Here is a 16,051-nt window from a genome sequence, read left to right as displayed (position 1 = left end):
TCATATCTAAGTGACTTTTCCCTTGCATGTCTATTTCTATATCATCATTTTTTATAGGAATCATATTTGTCATAAGAAATGTCAGGTCTATGACATCTTCAGCTGCAGGTAGTGGGCTTAATTTCACAGTATCAGTCATGAGTTCTCTCCTACTGAGTGGGATGTCAATCCAACTAGACAACTATTGGTTACCACCCAAGCTAAAAGTATGTCTATTGCACCATTGCGGATTCTTTGCCAGCTCAGTCATTATTTTGGTTCATGGAATTTACAGTTTGGTAGGACTCCTGACTATCCCTCTCCATTGGAAACTTGTAGAGTCCATTGTGATACTGTGAGAGGCAGTCCTGGGTCAGTAGTTCCAGCGTGAATACTTTTAAGTCCTATGCCAGAAATGTACGTTGTCTTCACCAAAGGCTCTTTCTTACCTTTAAGTTAAGGAAACCAGGGCAATGGCAACATCCTACCTTGTTTGGGTAGTAGTCCTCTGACCAACAAGAAGGGGGAAATTTCTCTTGAAAATGATATTTAATTTAAATCATACCATGCTATTAAAATGATATTCTTCTTTAATTGCAACAAACCTATGAAAGCAAAATTTAACGGTTATTGAAAGAGAATCCTAGCTAAATGATAAATTTGCTTATTTACACCATCCTAGGTAATTTGATGTTGTTTATACATGGAAATATGGAATGTGAACAGTGTCATTTAGATGTGTTCTAAACCATCATTGCTGAAAGAAAAAGTCCCAAATTAGGGTTATTTACATTAGCTATGACTGATTGTGTATCATAGCTAAATCAAAATCTTTAGAGTGACACATACTACTTTGCTTCCTTTTGAGAAAAAAGGGAAGTGCAACATTCAAGAATGGTTTTTATTGCCAACAGTATAAACACAGCAGTAAGACAATATTCATGATATTTACTGATAGCCTAATTTTACTAAGTATTATGAAAAGATGTATAAATAAAAATGATAAATTTGCTTCCACCTTGACCACCTTCTATTATACACCAATAAAAAGACTGTTTACAAAAAATTAAAACAAAGAAATACCAAAAAAACACCCCCCCCCCCCCCCCCCCCCAAAAAAAAAAGCTATGAGAGGCTACAGAGATGGCTCAATGGTTAAGGGCACTGGCTGCTCTTCCACAGGATCCTTGTTTAATTCCCAGAATCTACATGGTAGCTTATAGCCATCCCATCTGTAACTCCAGTTTCAGAGGATTCAATGCCCTGTTCTAGCCTCTGTTGGCATCCCTTTCTTCAACTAAAAAGATTGATGCTGTAGTACCTGTCTGTTATCCCAGAATGTACCTCTGAGAGGAAAGGGGGCAGAGGCAGGTTTGCTGCAAAGTCATGGACCAGCTGGCATGGCATTTGCAGAGGTGAGGAAGAGAGACCTGGTCTCAAACCAATTAGAAGATGAGGACTGATGGTCAAAGATGTCCCCTAACCTCCACATGTACACTGTGGCATGCACACACCTGCAGTAACACCACACACTCCAGTATGTACAAACACACTATACTGGCTGCTTTTGTGTGTCCACTTGACACAAGCTAGAGTCATCAGAGGAAGGAGCCTCCGTTGAGGAAATGCTTCCTTGAGATTCAGCTGTAAGGCATTTTCTCATTTAATGATCAATGGGGTCAGGGCTCTGCCCATGGTGGGTGATGCCATCTTTGGACTGGTGGTCCTGGACTATATAAGAAGTGGGCTTAATGAAACATGGGAAACAAGCCAGTAAGCAGCATACCCTTCCATGCCCTCTGCATCAGCTCCTGCCTCCAGGAACCAGTCTTCTTTGAGTTCCTATCCTGATTCCTTTAGTGATTAACAGCAATGCTGAAATGTAAGCCAAAGAAACCCTTTCCTCCCCACCTTGCTTTTTGGTCATGGTGTTTCATTGTAGTAATAGAAACCCTAAAACACGCACATACACAACACATACAGTTAAAAATGTTTATATTGTTACATAGCATACACATTTAAAACATATTGATACTTTAATTTAGTCATCCTTTAGATAACACTGTGAACTAAAGACATTACATAGAACCGCAAAGACCACAAGATAGTGTTTAATTACTTTCAATTACTTGGTATCCTTGGAGTTTCTGTCAAAGAAATACCTATTGACTCAGTTAAAATTCCATGGTTCTCTCCTCTGCAAAAAACACATTCTGATGTGTTCATATTCTTGTAAAATTCAAACCCTCTGCCTCTGTATAAATTAAGTGGCTCTGGCATCCTAACAAGCACTGTTTTTAAAAGTGAGTAATTTTATTTTCATATCACCGTGTGTCCTTTCTACAGACTGTGATGAATCTTGTTTTCTGTCTTTTATTTGCATAAATAAAATCTTCATTTTTACATCATTGTGTATTTTTTCTGCATCTAATTAACATTAACTTTCTTTTGACTGTGCAGGGCAGGCTATTTGCCTCAGAATATTCCCCTGGAGATTATCAGATACCTGTCTGAGGAAAAGGATTTTCTTCCTTGGCATGCTGCCAGCCGAGCTCTTTATCCTCTGGATAAATTACTGGACCGCATGGAGAACTACAATGTCTTCAACGTAAAAATATATAATTTCTTCTTTCTAATTTTCAGAAGATAAACTATTTTCTCATTATGCACTCTATACAACTGAGTCTGAATTATTCCATTTCCTCCTGCTAGTTTAGGCTGCTATTTTTGTCCTGATTTTCTGTGCAATACTGATGGCAGTTATTGGGAAAAAGAAATTTAACACAAGCTACCTTTTATTCTGGCCTAAAAGTGTCAATTAAGCTTAAGTGCTGGAGAATTTAAGAAAGAACGTACATGGCAAATCCATAAAGTTCAAACTTACTTCCTGAGAGTTAAAGGGCTGTGTGTTCACAGAGGACGTAACCTGAGTAGAGGGATCCCAGAAAACTTAACAGAATGTAGATAGTTTCAGTAAAGAGTCCTAGTCATTATTTTTATCCAAAAGGGCATGGTGAATCCAATGCACCTCCTTAATTAACAAGGATAAGATCAACATTGAGGCCAAAGCCCATTCATAATTGGGTCCAAGGGGATAGAGGGCAGCAAACAACAGATAATCCAGGGAGACACAGAGGCATGACACACATTCCAAAACGGTACCTGACCAGGTTTTTTAAGCTCAAATCCCAGGAAACCAAAATTGTACTACCAACAGCACCTATTTGGATTTAATGATCATTTTGAATAATATCAGGATTAAGTACAGCTAATGAGCTTTTGATTCCTTGATTTCTTATCATGGTTACTTTAGTGCACTATACAGTTTTCTTTAGCTATTTTAAGAACCTGTACTGTGCTTTATGAAATTATTCTGTGCCTCACAACATAATGACTCTGCAAATTAACATACACAATCGAAATTATTCAAGGATGGATTGTCAGTGATTTGATATGTTTTTAGAACCATCTAGGTTGTCTGATGATCACAGTTGCCTCCTTTTTTCTTACCCCAAGGCTTCATGAAAGTGACTGTCAATTTACTTTTTTTTTTTAAATGAGAATAATCATGGCTTGGCTGTTCATTGTTGTTAGTTTTGCATAAGCCCTTAGCAACAGACAAGCAAAGAAATGTGTCATTTGAGTTAGGAGATAATGTTTGTCTGCTACAGAAAGTCTAACAAAGAGATGCTGAACTATGAAACTCCTAAAAAGGCAAAATACATTTTTGTGTATGTTTATACTTTTGAATAGTATATCATGTTAGATTCCTCTCATAGTAAAAGTTAAGATATGTTCTTGCTGTAATTTTAGCACTTTCATTCCTTAGACAAAGTTCTAAGATTAATGGTAAAGTGTGGGAGAGTATATCTTACAATGGCATTGATATTTAAATGCATTGTTAGTTGAATAGATTTTTGTATTTGTGATACTATATCACAGTATGTAAGTGTTATGTACGTCTTCTCTTCCTCAATACTAGTCTATTGGTTGGGCCTGTATAATAGCTTTGCATTGAATCAAATGGACAAATTAGATATTTCAGTGAAGAAAATAGCTCAGAGATTGGAAATGCTTGCTGCTCTTCCAGAGGACCCCAGTTCAATTACTAGCACCTGTATTTGGCAGATCATGATCAACCATAACTCCAGCTACAACAGATCAATTGTCCTTTTCTGGCTCCTATAGGTGCCTGTACATATGTGGCATCTACTCATGTAGGCACACACACTCATACATAGATAAAAGTAAAATTTTAAGAAGCTCATTAGATGCTTATTTTTAATATATAGCTGCATATGGTTACACATATGTATGCATAAATCTCATCCTGAATAGTCCCCATTTCCCTTACTTTATTAAAATTTGTCATGTAAAATATTTAGCACTGCACATTATTCAGTCAGAAGAAGAGAATAATGTCCTCTATGTCTTAAATAGTAAATTGAATAAAAGTGTATGAGAACATTACTCTGAATTACCCAGACTTAATTTTTAAATTACCGAATTTGGGAAAATTAAACTAATTATCTTGTTTTCTCTCACTCTCCATGTAGGAGTATATTTTAAAACAAGTTGCAACCACGTACATCAAGCTTGGATGGCCAAAAAATAACTTCAATGGATCTCTCGTTCAAGCATCCTACCAACACGAGTACTGTTTTATTTTATTGTTCTCCTCTTCTCCCAGAGCTGTGCGAAAATACACTGCTAGTAGCACTCTGACTTTAGCAGCACAAGGCTGTCTTTCCCTCATTCTGCATTTTTTGCATTTCACTTTCCTGTGAGGACTGCAGCTGGGCAACAAATTTTTTTTGCTGCCTGATCTTGAGGACAAAGCAATTCATGACCGTGTTTTAATTCAAGATCTGCCTGTGTTGTGATCTTGGGAACAGAACCCATGCCCTTGACTACAGGACTATCTCCAGTGAAGACTTAGTGTGTTTAACTCCCATTCAGCCTCATTCAATTTCTTTACTCAGCAGTATAGGATTTCTGTATCTAAATGTATTCCTGCATTATTATTTTTTCTTATCTACCATATTATTTAGTTCTCTCCATGCTATAACAAAATACTTGATAAAGGAAACAAAGTTTATTTTCATACAGTATATTTTGATCATGTTTTCTTCCTCCCCTAATTCTTCCCTGATACTCCCGATTGTCCTACTCGTCCAACTTCAAGTCCTTTCTCATCTGTCTCTAAAAAGCCAAATTAAGACAAAATAACAAACAAGCAAACAAAACCTAATATGACAAAAATATACCAAATGAAACAAAGTAAAAAGCCATAAAACAAAACAAAACAAAAAAACATGGAATCAGTATGGTGATAGTCAACTATTCCTGGATGTGGGGTCGATCCTGAACAATGGTTTATATACTCAGTGACACTTGATTGGAAAAAAAAAATGGATTTTCCCTTCCTTAGGGGTATCAATGGCAAAAGTTCTATGGTTGGGATAAAATTGTGTGTCCACTTTCACTTCTCAGTGCTGGGATTTTGTGTGATTTGAAACTGTGAAGGTCTTATAAACAATGTAACAGCCTCTGTGAACTCATATATGTTTTGGTACTCAGGGCTGGAGAGATGGATCAGAGGTTAAGAGCACTAGCTGCTCTTCCAGAGGTCCTGAGTTCAATTCCCTGCTACTACATGGTGGCTCGCAACCATCTGTAATGTTTTGGTACTCTTTTTTTTTTTTTTCCAGAGCTGAGGATTGAACCCAGGGCCTTGTGCTTGTTAGGCAAGCGCTCTACCACTGAGCTAAACACCCAACCCCATGTTTTGGTACTCTTTAAAATTAGGGTTTATGCTGGGCATGGTGGCTTACCCTTTAATACCAGCACTTGAGAGGCAGAAGCAGATAGATCTCTGTGACTTCGAGGCCAGCCTGGTCTACAAAGTGAGCCCAGGATAGCCAGAGGCACACTGAGAAACACTGTCTCAAAAAGCCAAAATAACTAACTAAATAAGTAATTAGGGTCTATTTTAATCCTTGGTTTATCAGGATACACTTCATATGACACAATGTATGATGGTGGGAGATCAAGGTGGCTGATAGTATTGTGTCCACAGTCCAGAAGCAAAGAGAGATGGAGAGATGAAATCCACTAGTATCTTCCTTTTCCCTGAATACAGTCTAGAGCTCTGCTAATGGAATGGTGCCATGTATAGTCACAATGGGTCTAGCTTCTTCAGTGAAGTATCTCTGGAGCCACAGATATATTCAGAGATATGTCTCCATGGTAATTCTAAATCCAGTCCAGTTGACAGTGGAGATTAACCATCATATCTGAGCTTGCACTCTGTCTGTCTCTCCCACATATCTATCATCTGTCTATATGCAACCATCCAATCACCTGAATGAATCTCCATGACTGTCTCTTGAGAGTAACATTTCTTTTAATTTTTTCCCCTTCCGACAATGTATAGAGAACTCCGGAGAGAAGTGATCATGTTGGCGTGCAGCTTCGGGAACAAGCACTGTCACCAGCAGGCATCAACGCTTATTTCAGATTGGATTTCCAGCAATAGGAACAGGTGAGTCAGAGCATGTCCTGTACTTCCTGCGACATTTAATGATGCTTCGGATCTAGGTGGACACACTCCTCTCATCACCCAGAGAAAAGCAAGACAAGGAAATGACACAGCAGTTCTCTGTCTCAACTTCACCGTGTGTAAAGCAGCAGCAGCCTGGAAGCTACACTACACTCATCCTGGAAATGTTACCACAGGTTTTAGGCTAACTGATCTTGTTTATACCCTCATTCTTCAATATGGGAGGTGTCAGCATGTATTAAGTCTGGTAGCTTTCTTATAAGAAAAACAATTAAATTCAATTTAAACTCTTCAAGGTTTTCACAAAGGTTGAAACATTTATTCACAGTTCCCAGGATATATTATCAACAAAGCAGCAGAACCAATTTTCAAGTGCAAAACAAAAAACAAAAAGGTTATGAGCAAGACCTTTGCTCCTTGAGTGCCACTTGGCAGTGACCTTGAACTCGTATCTTATCTTAGAATTTATGATGCATAATTTTAATACAAAATGGATAAACAAAATGATTTAATAAAATATTTTTAAGAAAAAGTCTTGTATTAAATGCTATTTTAATGAGAAAGATAGATATATCTACATATGTCATATAGACCACACACACACACACACACACACACACACACACACATACACATAGAGCTACAGATATAAAGACATTTCTAGGAGTCTTAATTCTCCTGTTTTATTTATATATAGTGTATATATAAAATATATATTATATCATATATAAATACATTTTATGTATATATAAAATTATATATATGTACACACAGACATACACACACACACACACTCACATAATGGCTGGTTCCATTTTTTCTACTTTTTGTCACCTTCCATAATTATCTACAGTCTCATGGGAAGGGAAGAGGAACTACCAGGCAATTTGCATAGAGGATGATGTTTTGTGTGTCACAAGAGGTTGATCTCTGATGCAGGTGGTGAAAGTGAAGACCTCACAGATAAACATAAGATCTCTTTCCCTGTTGTTATCCCCTCTTTCAACTCTACAACATTCAATTAGAGCACAATAATTCTTATCCATAATATGAAATGTAAAATTAGGATATGGGTCATATATACATAAGAGAAAAAAAAGATGAACAACAGTAATATTTAAAAAGTACAACCTCTGCTTACTTATCTTTTGTTTTTGCATTGTTTCCTTTTGATACATTTATTTATTTATTAGCTACAAACTATAAACACATGCCCTTTCTTAGAGATGCTAATTTTTCAATCTTTCAGTGAACTTATTCATATAAACATATTTTCTTACCATTTTATTAAAATTTGGTTCACAACACACTATTATCATAATTTCCCAAAGAGCATTCAGGTTTAGCATCTACGTTTAAAAAGTATAATTATTACAAAGGCTCTAATTTTAAAACAATTCATTTACTTTACAAACTCTAATTAAGCAAGCCTTCGTGTAGGCTGGTAGCTGAAAAGCAAATAGAGGAGGTGATCTCAAAATTAATAATGCCTAGTTCTAATAGTAATATAGTGTGATAGTGGTATTCTATAAATTTAGAGTTCAATTTTCTAAAGAAATATTGTGAGCACAGGAGAAGGGGATGAAGAGGTTCCTGCTTGGGAGAAGTTCTTTCTCCTGGGAGATGAGTAAGACTGTGTTAGTGAGACTGGATTATATTAGAGGCAACAGTGACTCAGGGCCAGAGTATAAGGCAGGAGGATGGGAGCCCAAGTAGCACATACAGGTTGCTAGCTAGTTTAATAAATACAGTTTTTTTTTTTTTCACTTGCAAGCTTTTGTTATCTATGACTCCCACAATTCCCTTATAAATGAAAGTTTACGCATAATTTGTCAGCTCCTTTTGGTTTGATAGTTCTGCCTTTATTCATGGTAAAAGTGATTGAATTGATGCCAAACACCTTATGATTCTTTTGTTGCTTTTCTTCATTACTTTTATGTTCCCTGCTTTGCTTAACGTCATACTGGGACATGCAGATTTGCTAAGGAGAACTTACTCTGTTTTCTAAGGTTTGCTTAACCAGCTCTGGGATGCCCACCGAACTACTGTATGTGAAAATCAGAGGTTTTAACTCAGTTCTTCATATGATAGCTTAGTAATAGAACATCACCACAAAAGATAGTTGATCATTGGTGCTAAGTTTAACTTTCTTAAATTAACAATAAATGGAAGAGCAGGCTTGATTTACTTAGTCAGCTTTACCCCCCTCCCCCAGCCCCCACCTCTGTTTGATTGTCTAGCTGGAACCTAAAAGGAGTGATTTTAACAAGAAATTACCAAAGCACAAAGCACTGGAAGCTATATACATAATACTGGAAACATGTTGGAAGATGTATATTTATGCTAATAACACCATGAACAATGAGTCAGGAAGTAAGTAGCAAGTTTCACAGATCTTAGGGGCCGCTGCAATGCTGTTCAGCATTTTGACACATTGGGCAGATGGGCAAATCAGATACATTAGAATCAGGAAAATGGAACAGATGTGAATGTCGGTGCACAAGGAGAGATAATGGAAACAAAAACCGCAGTCAGTAGCTGGAGATGATGGTAGCAGAGAGAAAAATTCAGGAGTTACAGTGGGTGATAAATTGAACAAGTCGACATTCTGATCCCTTTTAAAATATTCAAATGCTACAATGTGTTGAATTGTAATGGTGATGTCATGCATAAAAATGGATGGAGCTACAGTCAGGTCTTGTTAGGTTGCAATTTGCAGGCTAAGTTCAGCTGAGTGCCACAGTTCAGAAAGGAGACAAATTGCCCTGCATTCAGTAGAGAACAATACAAATGATAAAAAAGATCTTGAAAATATGAACTAGGAGAGAGAGCTTGTGAGACCTGGAAATCTTAGTCCTAAAAATAAAATAAAAAAAAAAAAGAAAAGACCAGCTTTTTTTAAAATTAATATATAAACTGGTGCTGGAAAGTAGTTTCTCTCATTTGCTAATAATTGACAAGAAATAGAACTTTCACTGAGTCAAGTGTAGAACATACCCTGTTAGTGCAGATTAATTTGTTTGACAATCTAATCTCAGTAGTTTCACACAGTGGAGTTTATACAGTTGGCCCACATAGAGAGCTTAACTTTTTTCTAAGTAATAAATTTAAACTAAAATTAAATGTGTTCCTACAGTAATTTATTATTTTTCAAATAGCATTAGAGGACACAACAGATGCTTTAAGCCCATAGTGGGTGTAATGATGGTTAACATCGATATTGTTGAACTACACTGCTCATATGATAGAGCCAGCCTAGTAAAACACCTCTGTAATACTTATTTGTTGATGTCTCCTTTCCAGTAGAGAATCCTGAGAAATGCACAGATTAATTTGACATGTGAAAGTATTACTTAATAGATAACAATAATTTTTCCAGCATATAAACTAGAGACTGACATCTTCACTCTACTTAAAAAAATACTTTAGGATGGGGCTGGGGAGATAGCTCAGTTGATAGAAGACTTTCCAGGCACATGAATTCCATTTGTAAGACCTTTATATGTGATAGCATGCTTCCATAATCCCAGTTCTGGAGAGGCAGAGGCAGGTGACTGCCTAGAACTTGCTAGTCAACCTCTCTAACCTACTGGGAAGGCTCCAGGATCAGTAAGAGACCTTGTCTCAAAAAACAAGGTAGAAAATTCCTGAAAAACGTACTTCATGCTAATCTCTAGTTTCCATACACACATACTCATACACATGCATTTTTTTTACATGTGCATGAACAAGCATATTCTCATACACATACTCTGAAACAAAACAGAACCCTCTACATAGTGAAGGTCTATTGAACTGAAATAATTTTTTTCCTTTTTAAAAATTTATTATATTTGTGTTTTAATTTTATATACATCAGCCAGGTTCCCCTGTCCTCCTCCCCCCCCCCCCCCCCCCACCTTCCCCCAGCCCCTCCCCCCGTTCCCATCTCCTTCAGGGACAAGACTCCCCTGGGGATTCATTTAAACCTGGTGGATTCAGTACAGGCAGGTCCAGTCCCCTCCTTCCAGGCTGAGCAAAGTGTCCCTGTGTAAGCCCAAGGTGCATGAGCTTGCTGTTTGGAACTGAAATAATTTTGAAATTCCTTTTGGAACCAAAAGTCAAATAGAGGAACCTCTCTTGAGTTTCATGAGTTTAATTTACAAACTTCACTGCTCATGTATTTATTCATAATGTCACTAATTTATCATTAATGTTGGTCGAAAATATACATTTACCTTATTTTTAATGCTTGTTACATTTCAGTGACTGCTGTGTTTTGTGTATAATCTTACTATTTTTGTTTATTTTTACCCAAGGACAATGCAGGTCTTACAGAGGTTCTGAAGCTTGCCTATCTAGGGCTATCTAGTATCATCCTGATACTTACCCCTACTACACTTGCTTCATTGTAAATAAAATTGACATACATAATATGTCAGAAGTGGTTTAAAAATATTGAAAATTAAAACTGTGTAATGTATATTAAAAAACTCCATGGTAGAAGTTATAAGTAACCCAAGAGGAAATGGTGCTCTCTGGGCATACAACAGTGGCTTGAAGTGTCAATAGGCATCAGCAACACCCAAGGACTTCAGTTTACTGAGCACCACATATATATTTTGTGGTTAAGTTGGTAGAGAGTGGTCTAATGGTGGGTATTTATAACATCATCTCAGGTAATGGTAGCACAGCTGCTCTGGGAGACACACTTTGGGATCTGCTCATGTAGGCAAAGATAACTCTCTGAAGTAAAGGATGTTTGTGATCAAATTGAGGCCATTCAACTAGAAAATTTCTTGACAAATTTCCTTAGCTTTCTTTTCAGATAAGCAGCAATCATTTATCTGATCAACCACTCAGGTTAGAAGAGATCAATAAAAGAATGTCTATCTGCCCTCAGATACGCAAACTTCAGATGAAATTTAAAACAAAACAAACAAACAAACAAAAAACCAATGGAAACCACAACCTTTGTTCTAATGTGCCACTGTGTGATGGTTAATGTGAGTTTTAAATGGTGAAATTAACACATATTGGTGCCTTCAACATTAAGCTTATATTCTGTAAATTTTGGATTTACACAAGGTGATAGAGAAAAGAAAACAGTATTATCAAAACTATTCTAAATTAGGAACAAGAGGACATTTATTCTTCTCCCTTCTTTAAAACACACTGTCCATCTAGATCTCTAAGAAAATATTATCATTCCTTTATTGTTCTTGATTATCAGTTTCCATTTATGATAGATACATGGACCTCCAGAATCTTATTACTTCTTATACTGTAGACATGGGAACTTATACCATATGTCCTTGTATTTTGTTCCTTGATTCTTGCTTTTTATGAGAAAATAAATATGGAAGAACAAAGGGCTCTGTGCATCATGGTCTCAATGAATCTGTTTAAAAAGACTTTGTATTATCTTCCTCTAAAACATAGACTCTAACTTACAGTTCATGCTTTTTAGGTATTCTGGTCCTGCTCTTCCAAAAAATTTTCTACTCTGTTTATCATGTATTGTACCAAACTCTACACTCATAGGCTTAAAATATTTTTGCAGCCAGAACTGCCTTTCAATGTTAGTTTCGCAACATAACTGTTTGTAGAGGAATGAACAGAGCAGAGAGTTTATATAAAGAACGAAAAGCACAGGGCTGCCCAGACCATCAGTGAACTGAGTTAAGGAATCACATTTGGACCCTGGTTTTATGCTGAACAAGTGTGAGTTTTAGATAACTATGCTTCTGAAGTGAGGCTAGCCAAAGCCTCCAGTGCTTAAATCAAATTTTCATGCCTAGTGTGTGTGAATATAAACCATATACTTTACCTACACTAGTCCAGTTGAGGTACTCTTTTGATCATTGAATACAAGAGCAGATGTTGCTCCATTTAGTAAATATAGATTGAGCAGCTCCTATTTGCTGGGTACTGTGTTAAACACTTGGAATGGAGCAGTTTTCATTGGTTTCATGCTAGATTCTGTCTCTTGGCTTATGTTGATAATGTGTTGTCCTACATTATGAGCCATAGAGTCTAATAGTGTGGTGTCTTACTTTTCAATTGCTACAACCTAACTCTATGACCAAGGCAACTTATAAAAGAAAACAGTTAATTTGCGGCTCACTGTTCTAGAGGGTTAGAGTGCATGACCATCTTTGTGGGAAGCATGGCATAGGAAGGTAGGCATAGTGCTGGGGTTGTAGCTGAGAACATAGATCTTGATCCACAAGTGTGAGGCAGAGACAGCTAAATGGGAATGGTATAGGCTTTTGAAACTGCAAAACCCACCCTTAGTGACATGCCTCCTCCAACAAGGCCAACCTTCCTTCCCAGAAAATTCTACCAAATGGGGACAAAGTATTCAAATATTTGAACCTATGGGGGGCCATTCTCATTCAAACCAATATAAGTGGAACCAAAGTTCAAAAACAGTTGCAGAAAAGTAAAAATAAAACTCAAGTAAGTACTACCAATGAGCGATACATTGTAATAGTGAAAATATTATTGTATAGGAATATAATCAGTGCAAGGATTGATTATATCAAAATAAAATTTAAAATGTGCTGAAAGCCAGTAGTAGAAATTGAAAGAGGTGGGGATTTTTTGAGCATTATCGAGGAAGGAAGAGTGACATGATTTCATAACTGAATTTTTGAATAGAAGAAATTCAGGGTATACCATTAAAATAATTCTATAAGCTCCAGCTTTGTGCCCATATGTCCTCTAAAATATGTTAAAATCTCTCACAATTTCTATCAAACAAATCTTTAAATAAATTCAGGGGTTTAACTCATAGTATTCTGTTAACATGCATTTCAAAATATGATCTAGACTTTCTAAGTGCAGCCAGTAGAATCTAAAAATCATATTTTAGTTGTGCTTATTATTAAATATGTAGTGATATGATTGCTTTACTTTTGGCATAATATGTTTATTCTTTGGAAAATTTACAAAATGTATTTTGATCATAGTCAGCCTCCCAGATCCATCCCACCCTCTCTACATTCTCTCCTAGCTTCGTATCCTCTTCATTTCTTTCTAAACAGCACTCTATATTTAACTTGTACTGCTCACATACTAATGGGAGGGAAGCCATTTCTCTAGAGACAGTAGGCCTAGCAGAAGCCATGACCCTGAATAAAACTGACTATCTTTCCTTCAGCAATCACCAGTTAGTTGTCAATAGCTCTTCAGTTAGTGATTGGGATTCATGTGCCTTTTCCATTCCATGCTAGAACGCTGCATCCCTTGTATAGGCAACCACAGGTACTGTGAGTTCATGACTAAAATATTCATGTCATGTCCCAATGACACTGTTTCATTCTTTCCCAGACATTTGGATCTTAAAGATATGTCTGCCTCTTCAAGATTATCCCTGAATCAATCAATCAATCAATCAATCAATCAATCAATCTCTTGCCCTCCCTCCCATATGTGTATATACGTGTGCAATAGATGCCTTATTTGTGACTGAGTACTCCATTGACACTTATTCTCTGCACTTTCACCAGTTGTGAGTTTCTGTGTTAACCACTGTCTGCTGTCCAAATAAATTTCTCTGATGAGTTTTGAGATATGCACTAATCTCTGGGTACAGAGATACAAATTTAGAAGGTAGTTTTATACTATATTTATTTAGCAAAACACTGTCCTGGGGCTTAAGAGGTCCCACCCATGAGTTCTTAGTCAGATTAATAGCACCACACAAGTGCATCCTCCTGTAGAGTAGGCCTTAAAGATCATCAGAATCTGCTGGTTACCCTTTAATATTTATGGCACTATTACACTTATGGGAATATATCAGTCCAGTCATGACTTTAGTTCTCAGTATTCATACATGAGTAAGACTGTGGATGACTTTTCCCCACTGCAGACTGTATAGCAACTCCCAATATGATTAAACCTGGCCATCAGGGAGAAAGCATGCTGATCATCTTGATCTCCCCATGTCCGATGGCCAAAGAATGAGGTGTCTTCAGCAATACTGTCTTGTATTGGAGGGCAACACAGAGCAATGCAATGGCAATGGTCTGTATTGTTTTGGAAATCTTCAGGATACTTCAGACCAAGAACTTGAGGGATATGCTGGATATACATTGGGTTTCTTAGTAGTCACCAATTCCATATCATTCTTCCCTCTTCTCCAGGCTTCTAATATAATTCTAATATAATGAGACTCAGAGATCTTTCTATGAGTTATCCTATGATACTTTTCTGCTGTGTGTGTGTGTGTGTGTGAGAGAGTGTGTGTGTTGTATACAACATATACACATACTCATTTGCATACACATGAACATTTTTTTAAAAAATAATAAGCATATGAGAATAGAAAGTGTTTCCTTGAATCAATGTGAAAAAATTTTTAATAATATTCCCAAATATTATGGCAAATATCAATAAAAAAACTTGAATTATCTGATAACTTGTGCCTTACTATATATTCAAATAATAAGAGCCTAAAATCATATTTCACAAATATCATCACCAAGATTATCTTTGCCATTGCAGTGGCATGCACCTTTGGAAGATAAAAAATAGGTGAGAATTGTTTTTCTCTAGATGGTAGAAGAAATAGAAACACTTTTATGAAAGGGAAATGTAGTATTTTGGAACTTGGCTCATGTGACATAATTCACAAGTTCCCTTAGTCCTTAGGTATGAGCATATCACTTTGAAGACTGCTGAGTTATTGTATAGTAGAAACTCAAAGAATGAGAAATGCAAAAGATTGTTTATGCATAAAGTACACACAATAGAGAGCTGATCAAGATCAGTAATTGGTATATTATAACATTGAGTAGTTGGGTTTGACTGTGGTTTGAACAGGGCCCTTGAAACTTAATGTTTATTGGATTCTCTAAATTAGCATTATTTTCTACCTATGCCTATGAAAGTTATTTCTTTTCACGTTATAAATTCATTTCACTAAAAATCTAAAGCCTTACCTACCTAGATGGCTCTAGATAAACATATATAAAGTAGCATATCTTCTAAAAATTGATCCCCTGAAGCTATGCCTATAGATACCTATGGAAACCCTATATGATTCTTAATTTCATTTTATTCATTGTCCTTTAAAATATAAAACTACTTGTGCTCTGTTTTATATTACAGGGTATACAATTCATATATTAATTTTAAAGTTATTACAATTTTCTTACTTGCATTTAAGTATTTACTTAGAATAATAACTTAGTAATTAGTTAATAGTGTTTTGTAAGTGAAGATATATATCTTTTTACTTCCTAATGAACTCTATGCATTTATTTTCACCAGAATATTAGAAAATATTTGCTTTGGTTATTTCTAAGGTGTTAAGGATGATAATTTAAGAGTGGTAAAATTCTCACTGAATTATGTTCAGTCTCTGAAAAGTGAGCTGTATTTTAGTCACTCAGATTTACTTATGTGTGAAGCAGATCAGCATGCTGTATGAAGCCTTCTCCGGTTAGTCTGTGCTTCATACCTTGTATATTATGGGACACATCTTGTAGAAAGTTGTGTGCTTGTATACTATGGGACACATCT

At 36.3% G+C, this 16,051-nt stretch overlaps 1 protein-coding gene across 1 annotated transcript in view; it reads left to right on the top strand.

Moving 5' to 3' along the window:
* Window positions 1-16,051, top strand: part of Trhde (thyrotropin releasing hormone degrading enzyme) — a 395,355-nt gene that overhangs the window by 353,651 nt on the left and 25,653 nt on the right. The window contains 3 exon segments of the mRNA XM_036169607.1: window positions 2,440-2,587; window positions 4,536-4,633; window positions 6,416-6,523. Of these exon segments, the coding sequence (XP_036025500.1) occupies window positions 2,440-2,587; window positions 4,536-4,633; window positions 6,416-6,523 (354 nt within the window).

This window comes from Onychomys torridus, chromosome 20 (genome assembly GCF_903995425.1).
Source record: "Onychomys torridus chromosome 20, mOncTor1.1, whole genome shotgun sequence".
Taxonomy (NCBI): domain Eukaryota; kingdom Metazoa; phylum Chordata; class Mammalia; order Rodentia; family Cricetidae; genus Onychomys; species Onychomys torridus.
The sequence above is the reverse complement of the archived record's forward strand: the minus strand, read 5'-3'. Positions and strand labels throughout refer to the sequence as shown.